At 40.4% G+C, this 23,115-nt stretch overlaps 4 protein-coding genes and 1 pseudogene across 4 annotated transcripts in view; all 5 read left to right on the top strand.

The window, feature by feature from the left end:
• Positions 1-125: 125 nt before the first annotated feature.
• On the top strand, positions 126-2,513 carry LOC115015066 (protocadherin alpha-7-like). Its single transcript, XM_029442227.1, has one exon. It carries the CDS (start codon positions 126-128, stop codon positions 2,511-2,513), a length of 2,388 nt encoding a protein of 795 aa, XP_029298087.1.
• A 758-nt stretch (positions 2,514-3,271) lies between these two features.
• Positions 3,272-5,611, top strand: LOC115014775 (protocadherin alpha-3-like). Its single transcript, XM_029441830.1, has one exon. The coding sequence runs from the start codon at positions 3,272-3,274 to the stop codon at positions 5,609-5,611; it is 2,340 nt and encodes a 779-aa protein (XP_029297690.1).
• An 805-nt stretch (positions 5,612-6,416) lies between these two features.
• LOC115014773 (protocadherin alpha-3-like) lies at positions 6,417-8,786 on the top strand. The gene has a single exon (XM_029441828.1). The coding sequence runs from the start codon at positions 6,417-6,419 to the stop codon at positions 8,784-8,786; it is 2,370 nt and encodes a 789-aa protein (XP_029297688.1).
• A 775-nt stretch (positions 8,787-9,561) lies between these two features.
• LOC115015065 (protocadherin beta-15-like) lies at positions 9,562-14,767 on the top strand (annotated as a pseudogene).
• Positions 14,768-16,432: 1,665 nt separating this feature from the next.
• LOC115014750 (protocadherin alpha-C2-like) overlaps positions 16,433-23,115 on the top strand; it is a 127,835-nt gene continuing 121,152 nt past the window's right edge. Inside the window, exon 1 of the mRNA XM_029441809.1 lies at positions 16,433-18,805. Within this exon, the coding sequence (XP_029297669.1) occupies positions 16,448-18,805 (2,358 nt within the window). The 5' untranslated portion in view covers positions 16,433-16,447. The remainder of the gene's footprint in view (positions 18,806-23,115) is intronic.

Genomic DNA, 23,115 nt, shown 5'->3' with positions numbered 1-23,115 from the left:
ACATATTATGATGCTGTGGATAATGGTTGGATTAAAACGACGAGACTAACGGAAGTATTGCACGTCAATATACCAGTACAGCTCTTTGAAAGCTGGTTTTATGTTGAATGTTTCATTTTTACAACATGGAACAAAGGCGAAGCCAGACATGGAGCGAGCGGACAAAGTGGGTTGCTTTCATGACGGTTTTGGTTACGTTGTGGAGCAGAGCTTCAGGACAATTCCGATATTCCATATCCGAGGAAGTGAAAGAAGGAACGGCTGTTGGAAATGTTGCCAAGGATTTAGGTGTTGATAAGACCACACTGAAAGAAAGGGGGTACCGTATTGTCTACGGCTCGACAGAGCCTCCTTTTCGAGTAAATCAAGACGATGGTATATTGTATGTAAACCAACAAATTGACAGAGAGGAAGTGTGCGACCGTAGCAAGGTTTGTGTAATCGACTTAAAAACCGTGCTAGAAAACCCACTAGAGGTGCACTATGTTGCCGTGGAGATTCTGGATGTTAACGACCACGCACCAAGCTTTCCCGAAAATGAAAATATGTTAGAGATTTCTGAATCCGCGTTACCAGGAGCAAGATTTCAGCTACAAGCGGCGCGTGATGCTGATAGTGGTTTATTATCCGTTCAGCAGTATAAACTGAGTCAGAACGAACATTTTCGCTTGGAAGTGAAAGATCGTGGCGAGGACCGTAAAACACCTAGTTTAATTCTTCAAAAATCACTTGATAGAGAATCTGCCAAGACTCATAGATTACTTCTGACAGCCATTGATGGGGGTAAACCTTCACGATCCGGTAACATGACAATAATTGTTGATGTTTCCGATGTCAATGATAACCCCCCAGTTTTCACCCAGGAGTCCTATACTGTGCAGCTAAAAGAAAATTCTCCTATTGATACTACTGTGGTTCAAGTTAATGCAACAGATATGGATGAAGGTTCAAATGGTGAAGTTGTATATTTATTTGGAAAGGATGTGGATGAACGGGCACGTGCACGTTTTGATTTAAACTCAATGACTGGAGTAATAACTGTGGCAGGGCCCATAGATTTTGAAGAATGTAGCAGATACGAAATTGATATCCAGGCATCCGACAAAGGTGCAGCTACACTTGTTACAGACAAAAGCATTATTATACATATAGTTGACGTAAACGACAATGCACCAGAGATGGAAGTGACATCTTTCTCAAGCGCAATCCCGGAAGATTCAAAACCAGGAACCACAGTGGCCTTGATAAGTGTTAAAGATTCGGACTCTGGTCTCAACGGAAAAGTTATGTGTTATATTAGCCAAGATCTTCCTTTTATGCTTACTCCATCTCTGCAAAATAACATGTATTCTCTGGTAACAAAATTGCTTTTGGATCGAGAGCAGGAGTCGCAATACAATGTGACAATTGTAGGTAAAGACGCAGGGGAACCATCCTTATCATCAGAACAAAATATACAAATTGTTGTATCAGATGTAAATGATAACAGACCAGTGTTTTTACAGAACCCATATGCTTTCTACATAACTGAGAATAACAACCCGGGAGCTTCTATTTTATCAGTGAAAGCCCGTGATGATGACGACGGTAGTAATGCTCTCATTACATATTATATATTAAGGGACAAAGGGGGAGAACATTTGTTCACTTCATTCCTAAATGTAAATAGTGAAACCGGACAAATATCCGCGTTAAAAAGTTTTGACTTTGAAACTCTGAAAAAGTTCCAGTTCCAAGTTGTTGCCTCAGATTCTGGAACTCCGTCACTAAGCAGCAACGTCACAGTGAACGTGTTCATTCTGGATCAGAACGACAACGCTCCAGTCATCCTGTATCCAGTCAGCTCTAACGGTTCTGCTGAAGGTGTGGAGGAGATTCCCCGCAATGTGAACGCAGGACACTTGGTGACTAAAGTCAGAGCCTATGACGCTGATATAGGATATAACGGCTGGTTACTGTTTTCACTGCAGGAAGTTAGTGACCACAGTCTCTTTGCTTTGGACCGCTATACAGGACGGATCAGAACACTTCGCTCATTCACAGAGACAGACGAGGCTGAGCATAAACTGCTCATACTGGTGAAAGACAATGGGAACGTTTCACTGTCAGCAACAGCTACTGTGCTTGTCAAAGTTGTGGAGCCCAAAGAGGCTTTTGCTGCTTCTGATGTTAAAAGTGCAACAAAGGATGATGATGATGATAATGTGACTTTTTATCTGATGATAACTTTGGGCTCAGTTTCAACACTTTTTCTCATCAGTATCATCGTGCTGATTGCAATGCAGTGCTCTAAATCCACAGACTATACTTCTAAATATCTACAAGAGCCTAATTATGATGGGACACTGTGTCACAGCATCCAGTACAGATCTGGAGAAAAGCGGTACATGCTAGTTGGACCCAGGATGAGTATAGGATCTACTATAGTCCCGGGCAGCCATGCCAACACACTAATGCTTCCTGACAGGAGACACACTTCTGGAGAGGTAAGACAAATGCTTTGGATGTTTTGATGTTCCCATCCCCCACATACTTATCACTAAGTGTGAAAAGTTTTTAAGAAGATTTTCCTTGCAGGGACTTTCTCTGTAGAAATAAAATGGAAGCAACACATTACCCACAATCAGCATTTAAAACTGGTACACACGTTGTGATTTATTTTACTTTGTGTACTACAACATACTTGAAATCAGCATTTCCATTCTGATCGTGGTGCATCTGCTATGCCATTTTAAATCGTATATTTGTAATGGTGATGGTATCATATGTGCTTTTACAACGTATTGGCAGCTGTGGTTCATGATCATGAGTGTTAGAGTGATATCCTCCAATGGATTTATTGTTTTAGTATGCCTGCAATGCAAATAGAAAGACCAAAGTTGGTTGCAACATGGACTGAAGGCTTTCCTCCTTGTCAAAAAATGTGGGGATATATCGACTCTGAACATTTGAAGATTCTCTTTAATATGTTAACTCACCTCTACTCTATTCTGTGTAAATAACAATTTCAACACTTGGTGTCAGTGCAGTTCAGTGTTTCTGTGCATCTGACAGCACTACACGTCACTAGCTTTATGTGGACCGAGCCCTTGCATTTTCCCCAGCATATTTGATGGTATCAGATCGCAATTTGCAGCAACGAGTGTGTTTAATCTTCAGTAGTTTTTGTAAAAAGAAACAGTCGCCGGCATCGTTTAGAGACATGGCGGATTAAGTTTCATTTGTATCACGACGTAGTTTATGTACAGGGTCTTCATCGTTTGTACAGGCCATGGAACAAAGAGGACGCACAGCATGGACGGAGCGACAGTTCTGGTTTGCCTTCACGGTTGTTTTGGATATTTTATTGAGCGGAGCTTCTGCACAGATCAGATATTCAATATCTGAGGAGGTTCAAGATGCAACCGTCGTCGGGAATATAGCTAAGGATCTGGGGCTCGATAAGAGTGCACTCAGAGACAGAGGATATCGCATTGTAACAGGCTCAACTGAGCCCCTGTTTGAAGTGAATCAAGACGATGGTATATTGTATGTAAAACGAAGAATAGACAGGGAGGAGGTGTGCGACCGGACCAGCCCGTGTTTGATCAATCTGAAAACCGTGCTCGAAAACCCGCTGGAGATCCACTATGTGGCGGTGGAAATACTTGATATAAATGATCACTCGCCTGTTTTTCCAGAGAAAGAGAAAAGGCTAGAGATCTCTGAGTCGGCTTTACCAGGAGCGAGATTTCAACTACAAGCTGCGCGTGACCCCGACGTAGGCCAGTTCTCCATTCAGCAATATAGACTCAGCCACAACGAATATTTCAGATTAGAAGTAAAGGATAGAGGAGAGGATCGTAAAGTACCATTTTTAGTTCTGCAGAAGCAGTTAGACAGAGAAAGAGCCGGGAAACATAAACTGCGACTGACAGCCGTTGATGGAGGAAAACCTGTGAAGTCTGGTGCTATAGAAATTATTGTGGATGTACTTGATGTTAATGACAACTCTCCAGTGTTCGCCAAAGAGTTTTATTCCGCAACACTTGAAGAAAACGTTCCCGTTGGCACAGTAGTGATACAGGTTAATGCAACAGATTTGGACCAGGGTGCAAATAGCGAAATAATATATTCATTTGGTAACGAAGTTGATTCAAAATTATTGGATGTATTTAGTATAGACGCAAACACTGGTGAAATTAAAGTAATCGGTAAGATAGACTTCGAAGTAAGTAAAAGTTATGAAATTGACATCCAGGCGTCTGATAAAGGACAAGCTCCTCTAACAACAGACAAAAGTGTTATGATAACTGTTATTGATGTTAATGATAATGCACCTGAAATAGAAGTTACCTCATTGTCTAGCTCTATTAAGGAGGATTCAAAGATAGGAACTACAGTGGCCCTAATTAGTGTCAGTGATTTAGACTCTGGAATAAATGGCAAAGTCATTTGCACAATCAAAGAGGATGTTCCTTTTACTTTAGCTCCATCATTACAAGAAAACATGTATGCTGTTGTAACCAGGTCGCAGTTGGACAGGGAAATTGTTCGCCAATTTGTTTTCACAATTATTGCAAAAGACACAGGTGATCCGTCATTTTCAACTGAAAAGACCATGAGCGTCGTAGTATCAGATGTAAATGACAACATTCCGGTGTTTTCCTCAAGCCCCTATGTATTTTATATGACCGAGAATAACAGTCCGGGAGCCTCAGTATTTTCAGTTAAAGCTTTTGACCACGATGAGCAAGAAAATGCTCTCATTTCCTATCATATTCTCAGAGATGGAAGCGAGGGAAATAAATTGATCTCATTTCTCAACATTAACTCTGAAACTGGAGATATTTTGGCGCTAAAAAGTTTTGACTTTGAAACTCTGAAAAAGTTCCAGTTCCAAGTTGTTGCCTCAGATTCTGGAACTCCGTCACTAAGCAACAACGTCACAGTGAACGTGTTCATTCTGGATCAGAACGACAACGCTCCAGTCATCCTGTATCCAGTCAGCTCTAACGGTTCTGCTGAAGGTGTGGAGGAGATTCCCCGCAATGTGAACGCAGGACACTTGGTGACTAAAGTCAGAGCCTATGACGCTGATATAGGATATAACGGCTGGTTACTGTTTTCACTGCAGGAAGTTAGTGACCACAGTCTCTTTGCTTTGGACCGCTATACAGGACGGATCAGAACACTTCGTTCATTCACAGAGACAGACGTGGCTGAGCATAAACTGCTCATACTGGTGAAAGACAATGGGAACGTTTCACTGTCAGCAACAGCTACTGTGGTCGTCAAAGTTGTGGAGCCCAAAGAGGCTTTTGCTGCTTCTGATGTTAAAAGTGCAACAAAGGATGATGAGGGTGATAATGTGACTTTTTATCTGATGATAACTTTGGGCTCAGTTTCAACACTTTTTCTCATCAGTATCATCGTGCTGATTGCAATGCAGTGCTCTAAATCCACAGACTATACTTCTAAATATCTACAAGAGCCTAATTATGATGGGACACTGTGTCACAGCATCCAGTACAGATCTGGAGAAAAGCGGTACATGCTAGTTGGACCCAGGAATGAGTATAGGATCTACTATAGTCCCGGGCAGCCATGCCAATACACTAATGCTTCCTGACAGGAGACACACTTCTGGAGAGGTAAGACAAATTCTTTGGATGTTTTGATGTTCCCACCCCCCACATACTTATCACTAAGTGTGAAAAGTTTTTAAGAAGATTTTCCTTGCAGGGACTTTCTCTGTAGAAATAAAAGGGAAGCAACACATTACCCACAATCAGCATTTAAAACTGATACACACGTTGTGATTTATTTTACTTTGTGTACTACAACATACTTGAAATCAGCATTTCCATTCTGATCGTGGTGCATCTGCTATGCCATTTTAAATCGTATATTTGTAATGGTGATGGTATCACATGTGCTTTTACAACGTATTGGCAGCTGTGGTTCATGGTCATGAGTGTTAGAGTGATATCCTCCAATGGATTTATTGTTTTAGTATGCCTGCAATGCAAATAGAAAGACCAAAGTTGGTTGCAACATGGACTGAAGCCTTTCCTCCCTTTCAAACAATGTGGGGATATATCGACTCTGAACATTTGAAGATTCTCTTTAATATGTTAACTCACCTCTACTCTATTCTGTGTAAATAACAATTTCAACACTTGGTGTCAGTGCAGTTCAGTGTTTCTGTGCATCTGACAGCACTACACGTCACTAGCTTTATGTGGACCGAGCCCTTGCATTTTCCCCAGCATATTTGATGGTATCAGATCGCAATTTGCAGCAACGAGTGTGTTTAATCTTCAGTAGTTTTTGTAAAAGAAACAGTCGCCGGCATCGTTTAGAGACATGGCGGATTAAGTTTCATTTGTATCACGACGTAGTTTATGTACGGGTCTTCATCGTTTGTACAGGCCATGGAACAAAGAGGACGCACAGCATGGACGGAGCGACAGTTTTGGTTTGCCTTCACGGTTGTTTTGGATATTTTATTGAGCGGAGCTTCTGCACAGATCAGATATTCAATATCTGAGGAGGTTCAAGATGCAACCGTCGTCGGGAATATAGCTAAGGATCTGGGGCTCGATAAGAGTGCACTCAGAGACAGAGGATATCGCATTGTAACAGGCTCAACTGAGCCCCTGTTTGAAGTGAATCAAGACGATGGTATATTGTATGTAAAACGAAGAATAGACAGGGAGGAGGTGTGCGACCGGACCAGCCCGTGTTTGATCAATCTGAAAACCGTGCTCGAAAACCCGCTGGAGATCCACTATGTGGCGGTGGAAATACTTGATATAAATGATCACTCGCCTGTTTTTCCAGAGAAAGAGAAAAGGCTCGAGATCTCTGAGTCGGCTTTACCAGGAGCGAGATTTCAACTACAAGCTGCGCGTGACCCCGACGTAGGCCAGTTCTCCATTCAGCAATATAGACTCAGCCACAACGAATATTTCAGATTAGAAGTAAAGGATAGAGGAGAGGATCGTAAAGTACCATTTTTAGTTCTGCAGAAGCAGTTAGACAGAGAAAGAGCCGGGAAACATAAACTGCGACTGACAGCCGTTGATGGAGGAAAACCTGTGAAGTCTGGTGCTATAGAAATTATTGTGGATTTACTTGATATTAATGACAACTCTCCAGTTTTCGCCAAAGAGTTTTATTCCGCAACACTTGAAGAAAATGTTCCCGTTGGCACAGTAGTGATACAGGTTAATGCAACAGATTTGGACCAGGCTGCAAATAGCGAAATAATATATTCATTTGGTAACGAAGTTGATTCAAAACTATTGGATGTCTTTAGTATAGACGCAAACACTGGTGAAATTAAAGTAATCGGTAAGATAGACTTCGAAGTAAGTAAAAGTTATGAAATTGACATCCAGGCGTCTGATAAAGGACCAGTTCCTCATACAACTGACAAAAGTGTTATGATAACTGTTATTGATGTTAATGATAATGCACCTGAAATAGAAGTTACCTCATTTTCTAGCTCTATTAAAGAGGATTCAAAGATAGGAACTACAGTGGCCCTAATTAGTGTCAGTGATTTAGACTCTGGAATAAATGGCAAAGTCATTTGCACAATCAAAGAGGATGTTCCTTTTACTTTATCTCCATCATTACAAGAAAACATGTATGCTGTTGTAACCAGGTCGCAGTTGGACAGGGAAATTATGTCACAGTTTGATGTCACAATAATTGCGAAAGACACAGGTGATCCGTCATTTTCAACTGAAAAGACCATGAGCGTCGTAGTCTCAGATGTAAATGACAACATTCCGGTGTTTTCCTCAAGCCCCTATGTATTTTATATGACCGAGAATAACAGTCCGGGAGCATCAGTATTTTCAGTTAAAGCCTCTGATTGTGATGAAAGTGATAACGGTCTAATATCATATAATATTTTCAGAGAAGCAAGCATAGATAGAACATTGACCTCATATTTAAACATAAACTCTGAAACTGGAGATATTTTGGCGCTAAAAGGTTTTGACTTTGAAACTCTGAAAACGTTCCAGTTCCAAGTTGTTGCCTCAGATTCTGGAACTCCGTCACTAAGCAGCAACGTCACAGTGAACGTGTTCATTCTGGATCAGAACGACAACGCTCCAGTCATCCTGTATCCAGTCAGCTCTAACGGTTCTGCTGAAGGTGTGGAGGAGATTCCCCGCAATGTGAACGCAGGACACTTGGTGACTAAAGTCAGAGCCTATGACGCTGATATAGGATATAACGGCTGGTTACTGTTTTCACTGCAGGAAGTTAGTGACCACAGTCTCTTTGCTTTGGACCGCTATACAGGACGGATCAGAACACTTCGCTCATTCACAGAGACAGACGAGGCTGAGCATAAACTGCTCATACTGGTGAAAGACAATGGGAACGTTTCACTGTCAGCAACAGCTACTGTGCTTGTCAAAGTTGTGGAGCCCAAAGAGGCTTTTGCTGCTTCTGATGTTAAAAGTGCAACAAAGGATGATGAGGATGATAATGTGACTTTTTATCTGATGATAACTTTGGGCTCAGTTTCAACACTTTTTCTCATCAGTATCATCGTGCTGATTGCAATGCAGTGCTCTAAATCCACAGACTATACTTCTAAATATCTACAAGAGCCTAATTATGATGGGACACTGTGTCACAGCATCCAGTACAGATCTGGAGAAAAGCGGTACATGCTAGTTGGACCCAGGATGAGTATAGGATCTACTATAGTCCCGGGCAGCCATGCCAACACACTAATGCTTCCTGACAGGAGACACACTTCTGGAGAGGTAAGATAAATGCTTTGGATGTTTTGATGTTCCCATCCCCCACATACTTATCACTAAGTGTGAAAAGTTTTTAAGTAGATTTTCCTTGCAGGGACTTTCTCTGTAGAAATAAAAGTGAAGCAACACATTACCCACAATCAGCATTTAAAACTGGTACACACGTTGTGATTTATTTTACTTTGTGTACTACAACATACTTGAAATCAGCATTTCCATTCTGATCGTGGTGCATCTGCTATGCCATTTTAAATCGTATATTTGTAATGGTGATGGTATCATATGTGCTTTTACAACGTATTGGCAGCTGTGGTTCATGATCATGAGTGTTAGAGTGATATCCTCCAATGGATTTATTGTTTTAGTATGCCTGCAATGCAAATAGAAAGACCAAGGTTGGTTGCAATATGGACTGAAGGCTTTCCTCCCTGTCAAAAAATGTGGGGATATATCGACTCTGAACATTTGAAGATTCTCTTTAATATGTTAACTCACCTCTACTCTATTCTGTGTAAATAACAATTTCAACACTTGGTGTCAGTGCAGTTCAGTGTTTCTGTGCATCTGACAGCACTACACGTCACTAGCTTTATGTGGACCTAGCCCTTGCATTTTCCCCAGCATATTTGATGGTATCAGATCGCAATTTGCAGCAACGAGTGTGTTTAATCTTCAGTAGTTTTTGTAAAAAGAAACAGTCGCCGGCATCGTTTAGAGACATGGCGGATTAAGTTTCATTTGTATCACGACGTAGTTTATGTACGGGTCTTCATCGTTTGTACAGGCCATGGAACAAAGAGGACGCACAGCACGGACGGAGCGACAGTTTTGGTTTGCCTTCACGGTTGTTTTGGATATTTTATTGAGAGGAGCTTCTGCACAGATCAGATATTCAATATCTGAGGAGGTTCAAGATGCAACCGTCGTCGGGAATATAGCTAAGGATCTGGGGCTCGATAAGAGTGCACTGAAAGACAGGAAGTATCGGATTGTTTCTAGTGCAACGGATCCTCTTTTTCATGTAAATCAGAATGACGGAATCCTGTATGTGAGCCGAAAGATGGACAGAGAGGAAATATGCGAGCGAAGCAGTACATGTTTGCTTAACCTGAAAACCGTGCTGGAAAATCCACTCGAAATCCACTATATTGGAGTCGAGGTTTTGGATGTCAATGATCATTCTCCCAGCTTTCCAGAGATAGAAAAAACGTTAGAAATTTCAGAATCTGTGTTAAGTGGAAAAAGCTTTCAGCTACAAGCTGCACGAGATCCAGACAGCGGTCATTTTGCTATACAACAATATAAACTCAGCCCAAACGACCACTTCCGTTTAGAAGTTAAGGATAAGGGAGAAGATGGTAAAATCCCAATTTTAATTGTGCAAAAATCTTTGGATAGGAGGCGGCAGGAAGCCATTCATTAGTGTTAACGGCACTGGATGGAGGGAAACCTCCGAAGTCTGGTACTATAGAAATTATTGTGGATGTACTTGATGTTAATGACAACTCTCCAGTGTTCGCCAAAGAGTTTTATTCCGCAACACTTGAAGAAAACGTTCCCGTTGGCACAGTAGTGATACAGGTTAATGCAACAGATTTGGACCAGGCTGCAAATAGCGAAATAATATATTCATTTGGTAACGAAGTTGATTCAAAACTATTGGATGTCTTTAGTATAGACGCAAACACTGGTGACATTAAAGTAATCGGTAAGATAGACTTCGAAGTAAGTAAAAGTTATGAAATTGACATCCAGGCGTCTGATAAAGGACACGTTCCTCTAACAACTGACAAAAGTGTTATGATAACTGTCATTGATGTTAATGATAATGCACCTGAGATAGAAGTTACCTCATTGTCTAGCTCTATTAAGGAGGATTCAAAGATAGGAACTACAGTGGCCTTAATTAGTGTCAGTGATTTAGACTCTGGAATAAATGGCAAAGTCATTTGCACAATCAAAGAGGATGTTCCTTTTACTTTATCACCATCCTTACAAGACAAAATGTATTCATTAGTAACCAAATCCCCCCTGGATAGAGAGAAACAGTCACATTATGAACTGACAATAACTGCAAAAGATGCTGCTCAACCTCCATTATCATCTGAGAAGACAATAAGCGTTGTGGTATCAGATGTGAATGACAACCGTCCAGAGTTTTCACTGAGTCCATATACTTTCTATGTCACTGAAGCTAATGATCCAGGAGCCTCTGTGTTTTCAGTTAAAGCTTCTGATCGTGATGAGAACGACAATGCACTCATTACCTATCATATTCTCAGAGATGGAAGTGAAGGAAATAAATTGACCTCATTTCTCAACATTAACTCAGAAACTGGAGATATTTTGGCTCTAAAAAGTTTTGACTTTGAAACTCTGAAAAAGTTCCAGTTCCAAGTTATTGCCTCAGATTCTGGAACTCCGTCACTAAGCAGCAACGTCACAGTGAACGTGTTCATTCTGGATCAGAACGACAACGCTCCAGTCATCCTGTATCCAGTCAGCTCTAACGGTTCTGCTGAAGGTGTGGAGGAGATTCCCCGCAATGTGAACGCAGGACACTTGGTGACTAAAGTCAGAGCCTATGACGCTGATATAGGATATAACGGCTGGTTACTGTTTTCACTGCAGGAAGTTAGTGACCACAGTCTCTTTGCTTTGGACCGCTATACAGGACGGATCAGAACACTTCGCTCATTCACAGAGACAGACGAGGCTGAGCATAAACTGCTCATACTGGTGAAAGACAATGGGAACGTTTCACTGTCAGCAACAGCTACTGTGCTTGTCAAAGTTGTGGAGCCCAAAGAGGCTTTTGCTGCTTCTGATGTTAAAAGTGCAACAAAGGATGATGAGGATGATAATGTGACTTTTTATCTGATGATAACTTTGGGCTCAGTTTCAACACTTTTTCTCATCAGTATCATCGTGCTGATTGCAATGCAGTGCTCTAAATCCACAGACTATACTTCTAAATATCTACAAGAGCCTAATTATGATGGGACACTGTGTCACAGCATCCAGTACAGATCTGGAGAAAAGCGGTACATGCTAGTTGGACCCAGAATGAGTATAGGATCTACTATAGTACCGGGTAGCCATGCCAATACACTAATGCTTCCTGACAGGAGACACACTTCTGGAGAGGTAAGGCACATTTAATTTAATGTAAACTTTGGGGTGACATAATATAACAGTTGTATTACTAAACATATCATTACCTGGGTAATGTGTTGCATAGCATGGCACTGGATCTGTTGGTATCTCTGGTTTCCCCTGCCAACTATGACCTCATTTCCTTTTTAGGACTTATTTATGAAGGTAATTTAGATTTGTTTGAATAAGGAAATAACATAGTATTTTTAAACTACGGTCAAAGTCACTCACCCACTATGCCAATACCTTTATCAACTATATTAAAACTTGTATGACATACTGCACTTTTTCTTGTGCAAGTATATGAATTATGCTTGTAGCTGTTTTATTTTGCTACGATATTTTTTGATGTTTCATCTTGATATTGTAGCTTGTTTAATTGTAACCTCCTACAAACTTCTTCCATTTTTTACACTTGCTTGAAATCGTAAAAATGCCGACCAGAAATTGAAAGCTGACTGATGTCATATTGATGAGTGTACTCCTAGTAAAGTAAAAAAGTAAAGTATTGTAGTGTGTAAAGCCTACTTTTGTCAACTCAGCACAATTAAATAACCTAGAGAGGTCATGATGGCTTAACATAGGGGTATGCTGCACAGGAAAACGTGGGTTTGCTTTCCTTGATGCTGAGAGTAAACATGAGTTGTTTTAGTCGATCATCTTTAGAACTCAGCAGCCTGATCTCTTTCCACGCATTCGACTAGCTTTGCTCAGATGTTCGCTATGGCTAAAAATTAACTACCATTGACCTAATGTGCAGTATATTCTTCAAAACACTGCAGTGAAACATTATTTCGCATGGTGTCAGTGTAATGTAAAAAGTCAGCAGTACACCAGCTTGTCGTCATTGCGATTTGGTTCCACCTCCTGACAACATTCTCACTTCGGTACTGGCAGGATCGTTTCTCTGCTTGTTTTGTGTAAATGATCGGTTTGCCCACATTTCTGGAAATATAAGAGGGGATTTAATATGTTTATTTAGGAAGGTGCTGGATTTACGAAACTATTTATTTTGGAATGGATTACTGATGTTTTCGGGTTTAATCATGGAACAAAGAAGATACGAGATGCGACGGGCGCAGGGATGTTTGTTCGGCTGCGTGGTTGCGGTGCTGTTGTGGAGCGGGGCATCGGCGCAAATAAGATATTCCATCTCTGAGGAAGTTAACGAAGGAACTGTGGTTGGAAATATAGCAAAAGATCTGGGATTAGATAAAAGCACACTGACAGAAAGGAAGTATCGGATTGTTTCTAGTAATGCGGATCCCCTTTTCCATGTGAATCAGAACGACGGCGTCCTGTATGTGAGCCGAAAGATTGACAGAGAAGAGGTGTGCGCACAAAGCAGTACGTGTTTAATAAATCTAAAAACCGTGTTGGAAAACCCACTGGAAGTGCACTATGTTAGAGTGGAAGTGTTTGATGTGAATGACCATGTACCCAATTTTTCGGAGAAAGAAACTACATTGGAGATGTCAGAGTCCGTGTTGCCCGGAGCACGATTTCAGCTAAAACCTTCACGGGATCCAGACAGCGGTCATTTCTCCGTGCAGCAATATAAACTCAGCCCAAACGATCACTTTCGTTTGGAAGTTAAAGATAAAGGAGAACGATGGTAAAATACCAATATTGATTGTTCAAAAATCTTTAGACAGAGAAACTGCAGGAAGCCACGCATTAATACTAACTGCACTGGATGGAGGGCAAACCTCCGAAATCTGGCACTATGAACATTCTAGTAAAAGTTTTAGGATGTTAATGATAACACACCTGTTTTCTCTAAAGATGTTTATTCTGTTATGCTCTCTGAAAATACTGCAATGGACACAACAGTCATACAAGTGAATGCAACTGATTTTGATGAAGGACAAAACGGAGACATAGTTTATTCATTTAGCAAGGGTATGAATCAAAACATGTTGAACCTTTTTGATATAAATCCATCAACAGGGGAGATTACTGTTAAAGGTTTAATAGATTATGAGGAGAAGGACGAGCTATGAAATTGAAATTCAGGCATCAGATAAAGGTACTTGCTCCACTTACAACAGAGAAAAGTGTCATTATTAAGATAGTTGACATGAATGATAATGCTCCTGAGATTGAAGTTACCTCATTTTCAAGTTCCATCCCTGAAGATTCAAGACCTGGAACTACAGTAGCCCTTATCAGTGTGAATGACTTGGACTCTGGTCTCAATGGAAAAGTTATTTGCTCCATTGATGAGGATGTTCCTTTTACATTATCACCATCCTTACAAGACAAAATGTATTCATTAATAACCAAATCACCTCTGGACAGGGAGAAACAGTCACATTATATCATAACAGTGGTCGCAAAAGATGCTGCTCAACCTCCATTATCATCTGAGAAGACAATAAGCGTTGTGGTATCAGATGTGAATGACAACCGTCCAGAGTTTTCACTGAGTCCATATACTTTCTATGTCACTGAAGCTAATGATCCAGGAGCCTCTGTGTTTTCAGTTAGAGCTTCTGATCGTGACTGAGAACGACAATGCACTCATTTCCTATCATATTCTCAGAGATGGAAGTGAAGGAAATAAATTGACCTCATTTCTCAACATCAACTCAGAAACTGGAGATATTTTGGCTCTAAAAAGTTTTGACTTTGAAACTCTGAAAAAGTTCCAGTTCCAAGTTGTTGCCTCAGATTCTGGAACTCCGTCACTAAGCAGCAACGTCACAGTGAACGTGTTCATTCTGGATCAGAACGACAACGCTCCAGTCATCCTGTATCCAGTCAGCTCTAACGGTTCTGCTGAAGGTGTGGAAGGAGATTCCCCGCAATGTGAACGCAGGACACTTGGTGACTAAAGTCAGAGCCTATGACGCTGATATAGGATATAACGGCTGGTTACTGTTTTCACTGCAGGAAGTTAGTGACCATAGTCTCTTTGCTTTGGACCGCTATACAGGACGGATCAGAACACTTCGCTCATTCACAGAGACAGACGTAGGCTGAGCATAAACTGCTCATACTGGTGAAAGACAATGGGAACGTTTCACTGTCAGCAACAGCTACTGTGGCTTGTCAAAGTTGTGGAGCCCAAAGAGGCTTTTGCTGCTTCTGATGTTAAAAGTGCAACAAAGGATGATGAGGATGATAATGTGACTTTTTATCTGATGATAACTTTGGGCTCAGTTTCAACACTTTTTCTCATCAGTATCATCGTGCTGATTGCAATGCAGTGCTCTAAATCCACAGACTATACTTCTAAATATCTACAAGAGCCTAATTATGACGGGACACTGTGTCACAGCATCCAGTACAGATCTGGAGAAAAGAGGTACATGCTAGTTGGACCCAGGATGAGTATAGGATCTACTATAGTCCCGGGCAGCCATGCCAATACACTAATGCTTCCTGAAAGGAGACACACTTCTGGAGAGGTAAGACACATTTAAGTACAACATGTGAGGTGACTGACTGTAACTGCTTATCTACTAACCATATTAACAATGCCTCCCTGGTTCATTGTTCTGCATAACATGGCACTGTTTTTTTTTGGCTTTATAGGTTTATCCTTGTAATTAGGAACTTATGTCATTTTTAGGACTTATTTATAGAGGTCATATAGGTTTATTTAAATAAGGAAATACACTATATGAACTCTATCATAACATTTCTGTCTTCATGCCCAGATTGACATTCTGCACTTTCTTTTGGGAAATTATAGATTGTAGCTCTTTTATTTTGCTAGTTTTATTTTGTTGTTTTATGTTGATGCCTATCTTGTCTATTTGTACCCTCTTACAACAATCTTCATTTTTTTTACACTTGCTTGATCATTTTAAATTACGGACAAGCAAGTGGAAGCTGACTCGATTTCGATTGATGAGTGTGCTTCCTCAATGCCCCTTAGCTTAGCCATGATCAACACATGATGAAACAGTGAGCAATGTCATCCTGTAGAATGGCAAGTACAATATGGAAGTGTAAAAAAAAACCTACTGCAGTGAACTCAGCACTATTAAAGAACCTGACAAATCTGATAATGCTTTAATCGAAGGTGTATGCTGAACTGCATAACCATGAGAGCGCTGTCCTTGGTGCTGAAAGTGGAAGATGTTTTTTAGTAGCGTGTTTATAGACTCAGCAGCCTTCTGCTCACTTTCCACACATTCAATTTACGTTGCTCAGATGATGTCGCTATGGCTAAAAACCACATACCATTGCCCTATTGTGCATTATATCCTTTCAATTTCTGCAGTGATACAAAAGGTCGCATGGTGTCAGTGTAATGTAAAAAGTCAGCGTTACACGAGCTTGTCGTCATTGCGGTTTGGTTCCACCTCCTGACAACATTCTCACTTCGGTACTGGCAGGATCGTTTCTCTGCTTATATTTTTTGGTAAATGATCGGTTTACCCACATTTCTGGATATACAGGAAGTGAACTAATATGTATAAATATACTTAGGAAAGTGCTGTATTTCATCTTTAGAACGAAGCTATTTAGCTTGGAATGGATTACTGATATTTTTGGATTTAACCATGGAACAAAGAAGATACTGGAGACGACGGGAGCGCGGATGTTTGTTCGGCTGCGTGGTTGCTGTGCTGTTGTGGAGCGGGGCATCGGCGCAAATAAGATATTCCATCTCTGAGGAAGTTAACGAAGGAACTGTGGTTGGAAATATAGCAAAGGATTTGGGATTAGATAAAAGCACACTGACAGAAAGGAAGTATCGGATTGTTTCTAGTAATGCAGATCCCCTTTTCCATGTGAATCAGAACGATGGCGTCCTGTATGTGAGCCGAAAGATTGACAGAGAAGAGGTGTGCGCACAGAGCAGTACGTGTTTAATAAATCTAAAAACCGTGCTGGAAAACCCACTGGAGGTACATTATGTTGTAGTAGAGGTGCTGGATATAAATGACCATTCTCCCAGTTTCCCAGAAAAAGATAAACGATTGGAGATATCAGAGTCCGTGTTGCCCGGAGCACGATTTCAGCTAAAACCTTCACGGGATCCAGACAGCGGTCAGTTCTCGGTGCAGCAATATAAACTCAGCCCTAACGATCACTTCCGTTTGGAAATTAAAGATAAAGGAGAAGATGGTAAAATACCAATATTGATTGTTCAAAAATCTTTAGACAGAGAAACTGCAGGAAGCCACGCATTAATACTGACTGCACTGGATGGAGGGAAACCTCCGAAATCTGGTACTATGAATATTCTGGTAAAGGTTTTAGATGTTAATGATAACACACCTGTTTTCTCTAAAGATCTATATTCTGTTATGCTCAGCGAAAATGCTCCAGTAGGCACAACAGTCATACAAGTGAATGCAACTGATTTAGATGAAGGTCCAAATGGAGATGTATGTTACTCATTTAGCAACAGTATGAATCAAAACATATTAAACCTATTTGATATCAATACATTAACAGGTGAAATAACCGTCATAGGTGTAATAGATTATGAGGAAAAGGACAGGTATGAAATTGAAATTGAGGCTTCAGATAAAGGAAATGCTCCACTTACAACAGACAAAAGTGTCATTATCAAGATAGTTGACGTGAATGATAATGCTCCTGAGATTGAAGTTACCTCATTTTCAAACTCCATCCCTGAAGATTCAAGACCTGGAACTACAGTAGCCCTTATCAGTGTGAATGACTTGGACTCTGGTCTCAATGGAAAAGTTATTTGCTCCATTGATGAGGATGTTCCTTTTACATTATCACCATCCTTACAAGACACAATGTATTCATTAGTGACCAAATCCCCTCTGGACAGGGAGAAACAGTCATATTATGAACTGACAATAACTGCAAAAGATGCTGCTCAACCTCCATTATCATCTGAGAAGACAATAAGCGTTGTGGTATCAGATGTGAATGACAACCGTCCAGAGTTTTCACTGAGTCCATATACTTTCTATGTCACTGAAGCTAATGATCCAGGAGCCTCTGTGTTTTCAGTTAAAGCTTCTGATCGTGACGAGAACGACAATGCACTCATTACCTATCATATTCTCAGAGATGGAAGTGAAGGAAATAAATTGACCTCATTTCTCAACATTAACTCAGAAACTGGAGATATTTTGGCGCTAAAAAGTTTTGACTTTGAAACTCTGAAAAAGTTCCAGTTCCAAGTTGTTGCCTCAGATTCTGGAACTCCGTCACTAAGCAGCAACGTCACAGTGAACGTGTTCATTCTGGATCAGAACGACAACGCTCCAGTCATCCTGTATCCAGTCAGCTCTAACGGTTCTGCTGAAGGTGTGGAGGAGATTCCCCGCAATGTGAACGCAGGACACTTGGTGACTAAAGTCAGAGCCTATGACGCTGATATAGGATATAACGGCTGGTTACTGTTTTCACTGCAGGAAGTTAGTGACCACAGTCTCTTTGCTTTGGACCGCTATACAGGACGGATCAGAACACTTCGCTCATTCACAGAGACAGACGAGGCTGAGCATAAACTGCTCATACTGGTGAAAGACAATGGGAACGTTTCACTGTCAGCAACAGCTACTGTGCTTGTCAAAGTTGTGGAGCCCAAAGAGGCTTTTGCTGCTTCTGATGTTAAAAGTGCAACAAAGGATGATGAGGATGATAATGTGACTTTTTATCTGATGATAACTTTGGGCTCAGTTTCAACACTTTTTCTCATCAGTATCATCGTGCTGATTGCAATGCAGTGCTCTAAATCCACAGACTACACTTCTAAATATCTACAAGAGCCTAATTATGATGGGACACTGTGTCACAGCATCCAGTACAGATCTGGAGAAAAGCGGTACATGCTAGTTGGACCCAGGATGAGTATAGGATCTACTATAGTCCCGGGCAGCCATGCCAATACACTAATGCTTCCTGACAGGAGACACACTTCTGGAGAGGTAAGACACATTTAGGGAATAATTTCTTCTTGTTTTGTTTTGAAATCTTATAGATAATGACCACTATATGTTTAGACGATACTTAAATTTACTTTTCGACACACAAGACACACTTTTTTATTCAATATACAATATATGCAAATTTCATAATCAATGTTTTTCCCCAAATATGTTCAGAACAGAATGAATGTTTCTGAAAAGCACTTATTGTCTATGATATGAATTATATTACTAGTTATGTCAAAAGTCAATTTTTAGGGGATTGTTACATTTTGGCAAATAATAAAAAATGCTTGGTTGAGATGAGGGAAACATTGTGGTCTTGGCCTAGCAATAAGTCTTGCCAGTGTTATGGTTTGCAAAGTATGGCGTTGAATCTGTTGGCTGCATTTTGGTTTAATATTGCAGGTATGAACCTTTGTTGTTGTAATGGCACATTTCTTCTTCATCTTTAAACATTAACAGTTGTTTGGCATTTTATGAGTCAATTCTACTTCATGAAGTTGTCTCTAGTTCAAAAAGCCCAATCAGCCTTCTGACTTCTCTCATATATAGTTTTGGCTTTGGACATTGTTTGCTATTTTCCAATTCTCGCAGGCCACAATGTGATTAATGCTTGCTGGTCTTTATGTTACAATGTTATGATATTTGTTCCAGTTTTTCATTGTTTATTCTTCGCATACGATCTTCCTATTTTCATATCATTCTTTACATGTGTAGGATATTAAAACATTGCAGATGTTTGTGTAGTTACAGTTCAGTTATCGTTGCTTGTATATTTAAATGAGAAGAGTTGTGCTTCAAACAGAGGAGAGCTGACTGATTACAGATACAGGATCGTGCTGCATCAGCAGTATCACTTTACTCGTACCATACACAGCCATAGAAAACACTACATGTACAGTCTCGCATAGAAACGGTATATAATCTGGCAACAGAAAAGAATAAATTATGCTGGTGCATTATTGTAAAATAAAGTATCAATAGAATTATAATACTGTCACTGAAAATGGCTAGAGTCAACTGCAGTCAGTGTAGTCGCTGTCCATGGTGCTGAAAGTGTTATTGTCTCAATTTTCAATATTTGTTGATATTTTGCGGGAAAAAAAACAATAAACACAAAATGGGAAAATCTCTGTTATTTAATAAATAAAGCGTAATCATAAAAAGTGCATACTAGTAACACATATATTTGCATTATTCTAAAACATTTTGAAAGGCATTGTTTACCAATTTGATTTGAAGTCAATGTTGAGATGTCTTGTTTACTGAGAAGTAGTGCACCTATTCATCTCTTTGCAATAACTGGACTACAGTGTTTGGAGATTTGCTATAGCTACAAAACACTTGACCATTTATCTAATGTCATTTAAACCTTCCGGCTTTTCTGCAGTGAGACGTCAGGTCGCATGGTGTCAGTGTAATGTAAAAAGTCAGCATTACACGAGCATGTCGTCATTACGTTTTGGTTCCACCTCTGGTCACCACAATCACTTCGATATTAGCAAAGCCTTTACTGTGCGTATTGTTGCCTTTCGGAATATCCTGTTTGCCACCATGTCTGACTAGGAAGAAGAACAGATGAAGGGAGTGAATACTTAAATATAGGGAAGTGCTGAATTCTGTTTTTAAAACGTAGATGTTGTCCTTGTGATGGATTACTGATGTTTTCGGGTTTAACCATGGAACAAAGAAGATACGGGAGACGACGGGCGCGAGGCTGTTTGTTCGGCTGCGTGGTTGCTGTGCTGTTGTGGAGCGGGGCATCGGCACAATCACGATTTTCAATATCTGAGGAAGTTACCGAAGGAACTGTGGTTGGAAATATAGCAAAAGATTTGGGATTAGACAAAAGCACACTGAAAGAAAGGAAGTATCGGATTGTTTCTAGTAATGCAGATCCCCTTTTCCATGTGAATCAGAACGACTGGCGTCCTGTATGTGAGCCGAAAGATTGACAGAGAAGAGGTGTGCGCACAGAGCAGTACGTGTTTAATAAATCTAAAAACCGTGCTGGAAAACCCACTGGAGGTACATTATGTTGTAGTAGAGGTGGTTGATATAAATGACCATGAACCCAGTTTCCCAGAAAAAGAGAAAAGATTGGAGATATCAGAGTCCGTGTTGCCCGGAGCACGATTTCAGCTAAAACCTTCACGGGATCCAGACAGCGGTCATTTCTCCGTGCAACAATATAAACTCAGCCCTAACGATCACTTCCGTTTGGAAGTTAAAGATAAAGGAGATGATGGTAAAATACCAATATTGATTGTGCAAAAATCTTTGGATAGAGAGGCAGCGGAAAGCCATTCATTAGTGCTGATAGCGCTTGATGGAGGGAAACCCCCGAAATCTGGCACTTTGAATATTCTGGTAAAGATTTTGGATATTAATGATAACGCACCTGTTTTCTCAAAAAGCATATATTCTGTGATGCTCAATGAAAATGCTCCAGTAGGCACAACAGTCATACAAGTGAATGCAACTGATTTAGATGACGGTACAAACGCAGATGTATGTTACTCATTTAGCAACAGTATGAATCAAAATATATTAAACCTATTTGATATCAATACATTAACAGGTGAAATAACTGTCAAAGGTTTGATAGACTATGAGGAAAAGGACAGGTATGAAATTGAAATTGAGGCTTCAGATAAAGGTTTTGCTCCACTTACAACAGAAAAAAGTGTCATTATCAAGATAGTTGACGTGAATGATAATGCTCCTGAGATTGAAGTTACCTCATTTTCAAGCTCCATCCCTGAAGATTCAAGACCTGGAACTACAGTAGCCCTTATCAGTGTGAATGACTTGGACTCTGGTCTCAATGGAAAAGTTATTTGTTCCATTGATGAGGATGTTCCTTTTACATTATCACCATCCTTACAAGACAACATGTATTCATTAGTGACCAAATCCCCTCTGGATAGAGAGAAACAGTCATATTATGAACTGACAATAACTGCAAAAGATGCTGCTCAACCTCCATTATCATCTGAGAAGACAATAAGCGTTGTGGTATCAGATGTGAATGATAACCGTCCAGAGTTTTCACTGAGTCCATATACTTTCTATGTCACTGAAGCTAATGATCCAGGAGCCTCTGTGTTTTCAGTTAAAGCTTCTGATCGTGACGAGAACGACAATGCACTCATTTCCTATCATATTCTCAGAGATGGAAGTGAAGGAAATAAATTGACCTCATTTCTCAACATTAACTCAGAAACTGGAGATATTTTGGCGCTAAAAAGTTTTGACTTTGAAACTCTGAAAAAGTTCCAGTTCCAAGTTGTTGCCTCAGATTCTGGAACTCCGTCACTAAGCAGCAACGTCACAGTGAACGTGTTCATTCTGGATCAGAACGACAACGCTCCAGTCATCCTGTATCCAGTCAGCTCTAACGGTTCTGCTGAAGGTGTGGAGGAGATTCCCCGCAATGTGAACGCAGGACACTTGGTGACTAAAGTCAGAGCCTATGACGCCGATATAGGATATAACGGCTGGTTACTGTTTTCACTGCAGGAAGTTAGTGACCACAGTCTCTTTGCTTTGGACCGCTATACAGGACGGATCAGAACACTTCGCTCATTCACAGAGACAGACGAGGCTGAGCATAAACTGCTCATACTGGTGAAAGACAATGGGAACGTTTCACTGTCAGCAACAGCTACTGTGGTCGTCAAAGTTGTGGAGCCCAAAGAGGCTTTTGCTGCTTCTGATGTTAAAAGTGCAACAAAGGATGATGAGGATGATAATGTGACTTTTTATCTGATGATAACTTTGGGCTCAGTTTCAACACTTTTTCTCATCAGTATCATCGTGCTGATTGCAATGCAGTGCTCTAAATCCACAGACTATACTTCTAAATATCTACAAGAGCCTAATTATGATGGGACACTGTGCCACAGCATCCAGTACAGATCTGGAGAAAAGAGGTACATGCTAGTTGGACCCAGGATGAGTATAGGATCTACTATTAGTCCCGGGCAGTCATGCCAATACACTAATGCTTCCTGACAGGAGACACACTTCTGGAGAGGTAAGACACATTTTAACAAGCATTTTGTCCCCCAATAATGACATTCATATTGAAGCATTGGGCACCAACACAAATGTTTGGGGAAACCTACATGTTTATCATCAATGTAACAGGCAAAACCTTGATCTTCACAAACAACATCTCCAATATTCTTTCTGCTATACATTTGTAATCAGCTTTCACCGTCCACGTTTTAAAATGATGACAGAGTTAAGTTGATGAGGCAATTATAACCATCAGTAAGACAGTTGAAACATCATCGTCAAAC

Source organism: Cottoperca gobio, chromosome 10 (assembly GCF_900634415.1).
Source record: "Cottoperca gobio chromosome 10, fCotGob3.1, whole genome shotgun sequence".
NCBI lineage: Eukaryota > Metazoa > Chordata > Actinopteri > Perciformes > Bovichtidae > Cottoperca > Cottoperca gobio.
This window is presented reverse-complemented; position numbering and strand designations above follow the sequence as displayed.